We start from the raw sequence: 13,599 nt of genomic DNA, 5'->3' as shown, positions 1-13,599 counted from the left end.
GCATAGTCTTTATGAGACCTAATGAGGATGAAATGTACAAAGGAACTGGCACATAAAAGGCACTCGATAACCAGAGCTATTGAATCAGTATCTACACTTTTAGTTGTGCCAGAAACCCCCCTGGAAACTAGCCGATGCCTAAAAGGGTGGTGCTGGGGGTGTGTGTGTGGACACTAATGAATCACACAACTGTCATTCCAGGAGCAGAAACAATTTCGTCAGAATTGTATATTTTCTCTGTTTCTTGGTTCTAATTTCCCCTGCTTGGTTTCATCCTTCAAAGATGTTCTTGTTTCCACACGGGGCTCAAGATGTGAGTCTTTAAATAAATCATGACTGGATGAGAAAATGAAACATCCTCCTTGATCAGACCTGAGTCAAGGAGCCATCCTTCCTTGTACTGGTGTGTGTACGTGTGTGTGCGCGTTGCATCAGTGGCCTTGGCGGCCCAACCGGGAATGCACGGAATGGGAGTTAGACGGATGTCCCTTGATCTAAAGACTCATCTAAAGAAAGGATGTTGACAGACATGAGCAACATGGCCTTCACATTATTACTCTGCTCACCGTAGGATGAAAAGAGGGAACACTCAATAATGATCATATTTTCAACGTACAGCATGGAAGTAATGGAATGACTCTCAGAAATTGTCTCTGCTACCACTGAAATTCCAATATATATGCATATACACACACGTACCTACTACACTTGTGCGTGCTATGTGCTGTGAAGGAAAGCAGGTGCAGGTAGAAATTATACAACTTCAAAAGAATGCTAAAATTGCCATCTTATTTTATTTATTTATTTATTTAGTTAGTTAGTTAGTTAGTTAGTTAGTTAGTTATTCAGTTTTTAGGGAGCGAGCAAGGGCCAGCAGGGGAGGGGCAGAACTCCTGACCCTAAGACCAAGGTCGCACGCTCTACTGACTGACGGCCAAGTGCTCATCTTCGTCTTCTTATAGGAACACCGGTCTTACCAGATCAGAGACCCATCCTTATGACCTAATTTTACTTTAATTGCATCTCTAAAGGCAAATCCCATCACGCTGGGGGTGAGGGTGTCGGCACTTGAATTTGGGGGGTACATAATTCAGTCCATAATACCACCTGCCCACCCTGCACGCTTTCTTCTATTATTCACATCTTGCATTAGGATTGGTACATGTGTTATAACTGATTATGTCAACATCGATAGATTGTTATCACCCGAAGTCCACGGTTTATGTCAGGGCTCACTCTGAGTTGTACAGTCTCTGGTTTTTGACAAACGCGTAATGACATGTATCCACCACTACGGTTTCATAGCAAATAGTTTCACCCCCCTAAAAATGTCCTGCGCTTCACCTTTTCACCCCCCTCCCCGGGAGCCCCTGAAAACTGCCCATCTTTTTTTACGGTCTCTGCAGTGTTGCCTTCGCCAGAATGTCACCTAGTCGGAATCATTTCAGATGTAGCCTTTTCAGATGAGTTTCTTTCACGTAGCAATATATGCATGAGGTGTCTTTGTGTGTGTGTGGCCTGATGGTTCTTCTTTTTTTTTTTTAATCACTGAATAATATTCCATCGTGCACATTACCACAGCTTTTATCCATTCCTCGATTGAAGGACATCTTGGTGGCTTCCAACTTTTGGCAGTTATGAAATAAAGCTGCTATAAATTCATATGCTCAGGTTTTGGGGGGGGAGGATGTGTTTTCAGCTCATGTGGGTAAATACCCAGGAACACGATTACTGGAGGATATGATAAACCTATTCTAGCTTCATGAAAAATTGCCAACCTTCTTTCAGAAAAAATTGCCGAACCATCTTCCCACGTGGCAGGACCATTTTGCATCCCCCGCCCCGCGAGAAATGAGAATTCCTCCGCATCTTCTCTAGCATCTGGTGTGGTCAGTGTTTGGGATTTTGGCCCTTCTAGCAATTACGGAGGGGTACCTCACTGCTGTTCTAATTCCCTGATGACATAATGTGTTGAGCATATTTTCATATGCTAATCTGTCATCTCTTATGTGCTCTTGGGTGAGATCTTTTTAAGTCACTGTTGGGATGGTAAGTCCACCCCTATTCTGCCACTCACCACAGATAGATAAGACACCTTCCTCCAGAGGAGCTCTTGTTCACTGAGCTGCACACACACGAGGCAGGTTCTACAAAGAAGGAAATAGCAGCACTGAAATCTCCAGAACAAAGGCTCAAATTAAGGTATGTATTGATAAACATCCCCGGGGAAGAAGGATATTAGGCAAGGACTCTTTTATGTCCTTGGGAGAAAAGCAAAGGGAGGGCCAAGCTTTCAGAAGCTGGGCATGGGAGGTGAGTCGTTTTTTCATCTATGCATGTCCTGGGTCCGCAAACCTGCAGATGTCTTAGCAGCTGCCTCTGGCTCTGACTGAGGGAGGCAAGCCATGCCGTTTTCTCTGCAGGACAGTAGGAGGGAGTCAGAAGAGTGGGAAGGTAGATAAGAAAATACCTCTTACCACCAGGCATCTGGGAGGAGGCTGTAATTTTGCTGGCTACAAGGCTTCTGTCAGACAACCACCACTCGGGTACAAAATAGTCTAGAACTTGGAAGTCAGGTGGCCTGAACTCCAAAAGACTGGAGGGTTTTTACTCTCCCCACAAAATAGAAAGATATGGAAGGGATGAAGGGTTTGGAGGAGATGCATTTTTGAGGCCTGGCTCTATGGTCTTCCTCTCTGTGACGTTAGTCAATGGACTGATGCTCTCTGAGATTCAGATACAACCCGAACTCCAGAAACAGAAAGGAGGTCTGAGTGCCTGTTTCACAGGGATTCAAGAGAAATAAACGAAGTCATGCGTCTGAAACGCCTGGCCCCCTGTGATAAATGGTGGACATTCTTAAAACTTCGCGTGGATTTTACCGATGAGAGAGTGTGGGGGAAGTGTGGATTGGGGGGTCAGCAGGAAGGACCTGGGGAAGGAATGAGTTGAGGCCCCCTCTTACTCTAGGATATTCAGAGAGCAGAACAGAAGGATGCCAAACTGAAAAAAAAATTTTTTTAAATAACTGCAAGACAAGTAGGAAGGAAGATGTAGGAGGAGAGACTGTTACTTTGAGAGATACTAGCCACCACAAAAAAGGCCCAGCCTCATACTTCAGAAAGTATGTTTTTAAATTTATTTGGGGGTACATACTTAAATGAAATTAATATCTTTAAAAATGGCTACCTTGGTTAGCATTTCAAATGATAGAAAGGTGGCCTAGTGGACAGGGGGGTCTGAATGTTCCGCAGCCAAACACCTTGGAAAGATAATGTCTAAATTGCAAGTTCCTTGAATGTATCTATCAGGCTGAGAATTATCACGTTTTCATTGTTGGGTCTTCCCTCGCATAAACAGAGCATACGTTTCCCTTTTAATCATGTCTTCTTTGTTACCCTTCAACAAAATTTTACAATATTTTACATAACTGAATTGCAGTTTTTATCACATTTATTCTTAGAAATCTTAGTAATTTTTGTGGCTGGTATGGTTTCGATGATCTTTTTCTGTTGGACTTTTAAAATAGTTACGTATGGTGCTTATAAAAGCAGTAAACAGAAGGAACTGAACTTTTTAGAATAGCGTGGCTACCTTTCTAGAACAACAGAGCTGGGAGAAGAAAAGCAAGATAAGTAATGAGAGAAAGGACACCATTTGTGTAAGTCAACAGGGAGCACAAAACAATATTATATATTATTTATGGGTGCATTTAAGTCTGTAAAAGTACAGGGGGAAACTATTCAGAATGAGCCATACCATACTGGTTTCAGTAATTGCCCCCAGGGTGTGGGGACTCGTTGTGCAGTTAAAGGGAGCTTTAGTTTCATCACTATTGCATTAGGCAAGCAGCCTGGAAGGAAGGGAGGGAGGAAGGAAAGAAGGGAGGAAGGAAGGAAGGAAGGAAGGAAGGAAGGAAGGAAGGAAAGAAGGAAGAAGGAAGAAAGGAAAGAAGGAAGGAAGGAAGGAAGGAAGGAAGGAAGGAAGGAAAGAAGGAAGAAGGAAGGAAGGAAAGAAGGAAGGAAAGGAGGAAGGAAGGAAGGAAGGAAAGAAGGAAGGAAGGAAAGAAGGAAGGAAGGAAAGAAGGAAAGAAAGAAGGAAGAAAGGAAGGAAGGAAGGAAGGAAAGAAAGGGAAAAAAAAGAACCAAAAGGAAACCTGGCAATATGTTAGCAATTGCTTATTCTGGGTGGCGGCATGATAGGTATTTAAATTTTCTTCATAAATTTTGGCATTTCTGAGCCCAGCTAATCCCACCCCCCGTATTGGTCAGCTGAGGCAGTTTTCAATTTTTGAAACATGTTAATAGACCTTATTTTTTAGAGAAGCTTTAGGTTTACAGAAAATTTGGACAGAAAATATTGACAGCTCCCAAGTCGTTCTGGCCTGCTGTAACAATATAGCACAGTCTGGGGTGGCTCGAACGGCAGAAGTTTATTTCCTCACTGTTCTGGAGGGCCGAAGTCTAAGGTCAAGGTGCCGACATATTGAGTTCCTGGTAAAAGCCCCTTCCTGGCTTGCAAACAGCCAACCTTCTGTGTGTCCTCATGTATGACCTTTTCTCTGGGCATGAACTGAGGAAGAGAGAGGTCTTTCTTCCTCTTCTTATAAGGTCACCAGTGCAAACAGATCAGGACCCGGCCCTTACAACATCATTTAACCTTAGTTACCTCCTGAAGCCCTGTCTCCACATATCATCACAGAGGGAATTAGGGCTTCAACATACGGGGATACAATTCAGCCCTTAACATCCTGCCCTCTGGCTTCCCAAAATTCATGTCCTTCTCACGCACAGAATACAGTCACTCCACTCCAACAGCTCCCAAAGCCTTAACCCATTCCAGCCTCATTTCTAGATCCAAAGTCTTACCTGGATATCATCCAGATCAGGTATGGGAGAAACGAGGGGTGTGATTCATCCTGAGACAAAACTGTCCCGCTGTGAACCTATGAAACCAGACAAGTTATGCGCTTCTAAAAGGCAGTGGTGGGACAGGCATAGGACAGACGGTCCCATTCCGCAGGGAACAAATCAGAAAGAATAGCGAGATGGCGCGTCCCAGGCCAGCCCAAAAGTTGTAAGGCTCAAGAATAATCTCCTTTGGGCGCTCTGCCCTCCCTGCCCACCAGGTGGCAGCGTCATCTCAGGGCCCCAGGCTGTGGCCTCACCCCCCCCCCCCCCCCCATGGCACTGGGCGGGGTTGGCCTCCAAACAGCCCTGGCCCTCCATCGGGGCAGGTGGCCTGATGACTTCTCCATCTTCAGGGACGTCCCTCCCTTTTCTTGAAGGATAAAATGTACTCACAGGCACATGGCTCTCTTGTCCTAACCCGTAGAATCTTAGAAGTCCAAGGGGGTTGGTTTTCTTTTGTTCTGTCTCTGCAGCTTGTGTCCAAACTGGCAGTGTCTCTACCCATGGCTGCTGGTGAAACGGCTGGTTGACTCCGCGGGTGATCTCTGTGTGGGGTGATTGCCCAGCCACACCTGAGGCGTGCTCTCCAGAAACCATTCCTCATTTTTGCCCTATGGACGGGCTGAGAGTTTTCCAAATCTTCAGGCTCTGATTCCTCTTTAACAACTCCTTCAGCTTACCTCTCTCCCTTACCATTTTACCGGAAGCTGCACAGAGAGTCCAGGCTGCCCCCAGCCAAACATCCAGTCTTATTGTTCGCAAGTTCTACCATCCACAAGAGCCAACTTCTACCCGTTTTCTGTTCACGATGATACGTGTGTTCTCTGAGGTGAGGGAAGCTCTCTCTCCAGCCTCCTCCCTTCCTGCTGAGCCCTTGGCATGGTCACCTTTACTATCCGAATTTCCACCAACAGTCCGCTCAAGGCAGCCTCGGCTTTTTCTAGCTTGTGCCTCAGGACGCCTGCCTTCCACGTACTTCCAAAGCTTAAACAACAGAAATTACTCTCGTCATGGTCCCGGAGGTGAGAGGACCAAGATCAGGGTTGGTTGCCGGGGAGACCTCTCTTCCTGGCTTGCAACCAGCCAGCTTCTTGGTGTGCCCTCACACGGTCTTTTCCCCGTGCACGAAGAGAGAGAAAGAGAGAGACGGCTCGAGTGCCTGGGTGCCTCTTCTTCGTATAAGGACACCAGGCCTATGGGTTAGGGCCCCACCTTTATGATATCGCTGAACTATAATTATCGCCTTAATGGCTCATCTCCAAAGATGACATTGGTGGTGTCTTGGCCAGTTCGGGGCTATTATAACAGAAAACCATAGAGGGGTGGTTTGTAAACAACAGGAATTTGTTTCTCACCGTTCTAGAGGCTGGGAAATGCAAACTCAGGTGAGAACCCTCTTCCGGGCTGCGGACAGCCAAGTCCTCCTTGGATCTCATGGCTGAGAGCAGAGAGAAGCAAGCGGGCTCGTGATTCTTCGAAGGGCATTCACGCCATTCACCAGGGCTCTACCCTCACGACCTCATTTAATCCAGTTACTTCCCAAAGAACCCACTGCTTAATACCATCACGAGGCGGGGTAGGGCTTCAACATATGCATTTGGGGAGGACACAAATGTTCAGTCCCTAACAGGACTTCAGGGCTTCAACATCTGAATGGGGCAGGGGCAGCGATGGTTACAATTCAGACTGCATTTTGTAAATGAAAATATTTTTAAGGAACGAATCTCTCCTAGGTGCCTCTTTGACCTGGTCCTCCCGCCTCGATGGATTACACCCTGGAGCCCAATGTGACAACAGTAACTGACGACTACTATCCCGATATCTCGTCAAGCCCCTGCGACGGGGAACTTATCCAAAGAGATAACAAGTTGTTACTTGCCATCTTCTACTGTGTCCTGTTTGTATTCAGTCTTCTGGGGAACAGCCTGGTCATCCTGGTCCTTGTCACCTGCAAGAGGCTGAGGAGCATCACAGACATATACCTCTTGAACCTGGCCCTGTCGGACCTGCTTTTTGTCTTCACCTTCCCCTTCCAGACCCACTATCAGCTGGACCAGTGGGTGTTTGGGACTGCAATGTGCAAGCTGGTCTCCGGTTTCTATTACATCGGCTTCTTCAGCGGCATGTTCTTCATCACCCTCATGAGTGTGGACAGGTACCTGGCAGTTGTCCACGCTGTGTACGCCATGACAGTGAGGACGGCCAGAACGGGCACAGCCCTGAGTCTGGTCATGTGGCTGATTGCCGTCGCGGTCACCAGCCCGCTCCTGGTATTGTACCAAGTGGCCTCCGAAGACGGCGTTCTACAGTGTTACTCGTCTTACAGTCAGCAGACTCTGAAGTGGAAGATCTTCATCTACTTTGAGATTAACATCTTAGGTCTGCTGGTCCCATTCACCATCCTTATCTTCTGCTACGTGAGCATCCTGCACCAACTGAAGAGTTGCCCAAACCACAACAAGACCAAGGCCATCAAGCTGGTGCTCATTGTCGTGGTCGCTTCTTTGCTCTTCTGGGTCCCGTTCAACGTGGTCCTCTTCCTCACGTCCCTGTTCAACATGAAGATCTTGGACGGATGTGTCCTGAGCCAGCGGCTCATTTATGCCACCCATGTCACAGAAACCATCTCCTTCACTCACTGCTGCGTGAACCCTGTGATCTACGCTTTCATGGGCGAGAAGTTCAAGAAACACCTCTCAGAAATATTCCAGAAGAGCTGCGGCCACATCCTCCTCTACGCAGGAAGACGAATCCCCAGGCAGGGCTGGGACAGGTCCTCCTCCTCTTGCCAGAACCCCTTGCGATCCTCCAGTATAGACTACATTTTGTGAGGAGGGGGCCCGGAAGCAGGCCTCTGCCTTCCTCCCTGCTCTTCCTTTAGGGGACACAAGTGATTTCAAGCTAGAGTCTGAGGCTATGTGAAGGGAGACTCTGAGAACCGGGGTCACGGGGACGCCTGGGCGGTGCAGTAGGTTGAGCGTCTGGCTTCGACTCAGGTCGTGATCTCACGGTGTGTGAGTTCGAGCCCCGAGTCGGGCTCTGTGCTGACAGCTCGGAGCCTGCAGCCTGCTTCGGATTCTGTGTCTCCCTCTCTCTCTCTGCCCCTCCCCCACTCACACTCTGTCTCTTTCTCAAAAATAAATAAACATTAAAAAAAATTTTTTTTTAAGCATAATGTTAACTTTGGGATTTTTTTTCTTAGTTTTTGTTGAGTCTGTATCATATATCCATTTAAGTTTTATCAAATGCTTTTTCTTATCTATTAAGGTGAACCTACAGTTTTCCTCTATTATTCTGCTAATTTGGTGAACTACATTGTTTGATTTGCTTATCTTAAATCAACCTGCATTTTACCTGGAAAAAAATGACCTCTTGGTCATGATCCTTTTAATAAATAATTGGATTCTCAGGATTTTTGTGTCTGTGTTCATAAGAAATATTGCCCTATAATTTTCCTTATAAAATGTCCTGGTCGTGGGGCGCCTGGGTGGCTCGGTTGGTTGAGCCTCCAACTCTTGTTTTCAGCTCAGATCATTATCTCACAGTTTGTGAGATCGAGCCCTGAGTCGGGCTCTGTGCTGAGTGTGGAGCCTGCTTGGGATTCTCTCTCTCCCTCTCTGGCTACCCCTCCCCTGCCGTGTGCATGCATTCTCTCAAAATAAAATAAAATAAAATAAAATAAAATATCCTGGTCTGATCTACAACAACATGGATGGACCTAGAGGTATTATGCTAAGTGAAATAAGTCAGAGATAGAAAAACAAATACCATGTGATTTCACCCATATGTGGCATTTAAGAAACAGAACAAATGAACAAAGAAAAAAGACACAAACAAACAAACAAAACCAGATTCTTAAATACAGAGAACAAACCGCTGGCAGTCAGAGGAGAGGTCGGTGGGTGAGTGGATGGGTGAAAGAAACAGATAAAGAGGACTAAGGGGTAAAAGCCTCCAGTTGTGAAATCAACAAGTTCCAGAGATAAAAAGCACAGCCTAAGAAATACAGTTGGTAGCATTGTTTGGTGACAGGTGGTGACTACACTTTTCATGAGGAGCACTGAGTAATGTATAGAACTCTTGAATTATTATATGGTACGCTTGAATCTAATATGACACTGTATGTTAATTATGCTTTAATAAAAAAAAAAAAGTGTCCTGGTCAGATGTGGCCTCCAAAAGATGTGTGGGGAAGTGCTCCTTTTTCCACTACTCTCTGAAAGAGTTTGTGTAAAATATTGGGCGTGATGTCCCCCTTCAAGGTTTGCTTGGCGAGGCCCATTCGTGAGATCATCTGCAATTTCTCTGTAGGAAGATCTCACATGATAAGTTCGGTCTCTTCGGCAGGTAAAGTTTATTCAGGTTTTCTGGTTTTGCTTGGTCTCCGTTCTGGAAAGTTGTGCTTTTTAAGGCATTTTCCCAGCTTAAATTGTCAAATTAGCATGTAGTTGTTCCTAATATCTTCTTATAGTATTTTTGATACACGAGAATATGAAGTAATGTCCTTTTTTTTTCCATTCCTATTATCGGCAGTTTGTATTTTCCCTCTTTTTTTTTTTTTTTTTTCCTGATCAGTCTTATGAGGTTTATCAATTTTATCAATCTTTTCAAAGAGCCAGCTTTTGGCTTTGTTGATCTTCTGGTTTTGTCTTTACACTGATTTCTACTCTTAGCTTTATCTTACCTGCTTTCCTTAGGTTTGATTTCTCTCTCTCTTTTTTTTTTTTTTTTTTAATTTTTTTTTTTCCAACGTTTTTTATTTATTTTTGGGACAGAGAGAGACAGAGCATGAACGGGGGAGGGGCAGAGAGAGAGGGAGACACAGAATCGGAAACAGGCTCCAGGCTCCGAGCCGTCAGCCCAGAGCCCGACGCGGGGCTCAAACTCACGGACCGCGAGATCGTGACCTGGCTGAAGTCGGACGCTTAACCGACTGCGCCACCCAGGCGCCCCTGATTTCTCTTTTATTCCAGCTTTTTGAAATGTAATCTTAGATCACTGATTATCCACCTTTGTTCTTTTTTTTTTTTTTTTTCTTTTTGAAAGAGAAAGAGAAGAGAGAGCACAAGTGGGGGAGAGGGGCAGAGGGAGACAGACTCTTAAGCAGGCTCCACACCAAGCACGGAGCCCGACTGAGCCAAAATCAAGACTTGGACACTTAACCGACTGGGCCACCCAGGTGCTCCAACCTTTGTTCAGTTTTGAAAGATGCCATTAAAGCCGGAAAATTTCCTCTCAGCACCACTTACACGGCATCCCACACATTTTCATACAACAGATTTTCACCGATTTTCAATTTAAATTATTTTCCACTTTCCACTGTGAATTCCTTTTATCATGAGTTGTTCAGAGATTAAGTTAGGGTCTCCTGGGTGGCTCAGTCAGTTGAGCCTCCAACGCTTGATTTTGGCTCGGGTCGTGATCTCATGGTTGGTGGGATAGAGCCCCACCCCCCATCAGGCTCCATGCTGTTAGCGACGAGCCTGCTTGGGATTCTCCCTCTCCCTCTCTCTGCCCCTCTCCTACTCACGAGTGCGCGTGCTCTCTCTCTCTCTCAAAATAAATACACAAACTTTAAAAAATTAATTGAAAATTTCCAAACATATAGGGATTTCTTTATGCTTTAGTTTCTAGTTTGACTCCAGAATACATAGGTGTACATTCGGGTTTTTGAAAAATTTATTCTTTTTTTTATTTAAAAAAAAAATTTTTTTAACGTTTATTTATTTTTGAGACAGGCAGAGACAGAGCATGAACGGGGGAGGATCAGAGAGAGAGGGAGACACAGAATCCGAAACAGGCTCCAGGCTCTGAGCTGTCAGCACAGAGCCCGACGCGGGGCTCGAACTCACCGACTGCGAGATCAGGACCTGAGCCGAAGTTGGACGCCCAACCGACCAAGCCACCCTGAAAAATTTTTTAATGTTTATTTATTTTGAGAGAGAGAGAGCGCACACAAGCGTGGGAGGGGCAGAGGGAGAGAGAGGGAGAATCCAGGCGGGCTTCCCTGTAGAGGCGGCGTGGATCCCAGGACCCTGGGGATCAGGACCTAGACGAAATCAAGAGTCTGACGCTCAACCGACTGAGCTGCCAGATGCTCCTTTTCTGAAATGTGTTGCGAATTGTTTTGCGACTCAGAACGTGGTTTATTACGCAAATGTGCCACGTACACGTGAAAAGAATGGGTATATCGTGTGGTTGTTGCCTGGAGCTGGTTAACCAGATTGGTCAAGTCTCCATTCGGCTGAGTTTTTCTGTTTGCTTGTTCTACGAGTCACTGTGAAAGGTACACTAAAATCTCTAACTGTGATTGCCGGTTTATTTTTCATTTTAATCCTGTTTAGTATTGCTGCATATATCTTGAAGCTATGCTATTCGGTGCACACAAATAGAAGATCCGTATACCTTTCTTAAGTCCTTTTTTTTTATTTTTTGTTTTTTATTTTAGAGAGAGCACGAGCACGGGAGAGGTGGAGGGGGGCAGAGGAAGCGAGAGCGAGAGCGAGCGAGAGAGAATCTTAAGCAGGGATTGATCCCTTGACCCTGGGATCATGATATGAGCTGAAATCAAGAGTCTGACGCTCAACAGACTTGAGTCAGCCAAGTGCCCAGATTTATACATCTTTCTATTGAATTGACTTTTTTAACCTTTTTAAAAGAGTTTATTTGTTTGTTTGTTTATTTACTTATAATCTCTACACCCAAGGTGGGGCTCTAACTCACGACCCCCAAGATCAAGAATCATGTGCTCCTTCCTCCGGAGCCAGCCAGGCGCCCTCTTTTGTCATCATTAAATGTGTCTTTTCCTCCAACAATACTCCTTGACTGAAAGTCTGCGATGCTCAGCATTAATACAGTCATAGCAGCTTTCTTTTAATTATCGTGTGTGTTCTCTTTTCCTTCAAACTATTTGCTTATACTTAGTTTCTCTCTTGTAAACAGAAATTATTTGGGGTTTTGTTTCTTTTCCTCTTTCTACAGACAGGGTTTTAGTACCATGAGGATGCCTAATATGTATAAAATCTAAAAATAGCCTTCAGATAGAATATTCTGCAATACATATTAAAAGTATACCAAACGTTGCTTTCCGATTTCAGAGCAATTTTTTTTTCTTTTCTTTTCCAAGTTAACAACATAATTTCAATTACAGGTGGCTCATTCGGCAAAATTGACACCCATCATATTGACCATATTGCAAATATATGCCTGGAGGGCAACCTACTCATTTTAGGAAAGCGTCCGGACAGCTTTATCTTGAAATGTTTAAATCTGTGCTGAGGATAGCCACACCGCTCCTCCAAAGCGTGTAACTTCTGAAAAACATGAGAAGTGTGCTTCCTTCTCCTGCTGTAGACGCAAATTTGCTTTACTTTGAACATCCCGTGAGTTCCGTTATTATGTTAGGTCGCTAATAACAAAAGACTAGCTCCTCATTCTGAATGTCCAGACCCTGAAATTCCAGTTGAATTAGAACCAAGCAGCAATTTCCTGGTAGTCTGTGTCTTTGTAGAACTTTCGTCATACTGTCATCCCAGTGCTTCGTAAGTCCTCTTTTCCTAGAGTGATTTCTTACATTGATGCCAGAAAGTGTGATTATATGTGTTTGATTGATAGTTGTTGAACGAGGGGCGCCAGGGTGGCTCAATCGGTTACGCGCCCGACTCTTGGTTTCGGCTCAGGTCACGATCTCGAGGCCTCGTGGGTGTGAGCCCTGAGTCAGGTTCTGTGCTGACAGTGTGGAGCCTGCTTGGGGTTCTCTCTCTCTCTCTCTCTCTCTCTCTCTCTCTCTCTCTCTGCCCCTGCCCTGTTTGTACTATCTCTCTCTCAAAATAAATGAACTCAAAATATATACATTTGTTCCATGAATAAAGGAGTGGGTTCCTGAAACAAGACAAAGTGAGGACCCCTGGTCCTCATACACAGATGCCCAAGTGTTTTACTCTCTTCCTGGTCACTGTTGATCATCACCCTGGTGACCCTGGCTGGCTGTGCCAGGGTGAAGGCACTGCCCCTTGCCACTTCCTCATTTGTGCTGCACCTGTCTCGTCTACAGGATTCAGTGGGTGGGTATAAGGAGACTGCAGGAGTGACTGCACACGGGAAAGAGACAGCATGGAACCAGGAGGCAGGATTCCTGATTCTAGTGCAGGCTCTGCCCAAACCTCACTGTGTCTCCCCTCAAGGCCTCACTGTTCTCACCTGTAAAATGAGCAAGTTGAACTAGGTGCCCGCCAAGGTCCTTTCCTAGCCTAACGCCACGTGAGTCTAGGATCATCATGTTCAGACTGCCTTGTACCTGACTCTCAGGCTAATGCATGCCACACCAGAGAGGTGGGAGATTTTCTGGGGCACAGAGCACCTTGAGGAAAATGCCCACACATAAGCTAAGTTTTGCCAACAGTTCTGCATTATTAAAGCCCCCCTTCCAGCCCAGGGTAAGTGATCTTGATATAGGGGTTCAAACTTACTAGGGACAGCGTTAGCAGTCCTACCAAGGTCCGCCCTTTAAGAGACTGCACAAAGCACCAGGAACCCGATAGCCTTGTCCATGACCCATCCACTGTCTTCTCCATGAGTTCGTTATAAAGCTCCATCATGGTGGGGCTCCAGCCGGCACTGGGGAGGGAATAATCCTTACACTGGACTGCAAGTGGCTGGAAACCCGAAAAGTCCAAAAACAGGGGGCAGA

At 45.5% G+C, this 13,599-nt stretch overlaps 1 protein-coding gene across 1 annotated transcript; it reads left to right on the top strand.

Moving 5' to 3' along the window:
* The first annotated feature begins 2,125 nt into the window (after positions 1–2,125).
* On the top strand, positions 2,126–8,002 carry CCR8 (C-C motif chemokine receptor 8). The gene is made up of 2 exons (XM_060638293.3): positions 2,126–2,202; positions 6,644–8,002. The coding sequence occupies exon 2, from the start codon at positions 6,674–6,676 to the stop codon at positions 7,739–7,741; it is 1,068 nt and encodes a 355-aa protein (XP_060494276.1). The 5' UTR covers positions 2,126–2,202; positions 6,644–6,673; the 3' UTR covers positions 7,742–8,002.
* Positions 8,003–13,599: the final 5,597 nt, after the last annotated feature.

The sequence above is a fragment of the Panthera onca genome, chromosome C2, assembly GCF_046562875.1.
Source record: "Panthera onca isolate mPanOnc1 chromosome C2, mPanOnc1 haplotype 2, whole genome shotgun sequence".
NCBI lineage: Eukaryota > Metazoa > Chordata > Mammalia > Carnivora > Felidae > Panthera > Panthera onca.
Note: the sequence above shows the minus strand (reverse complement) of the source record. Positions and strands in the feature narration are given on the sequence as shown.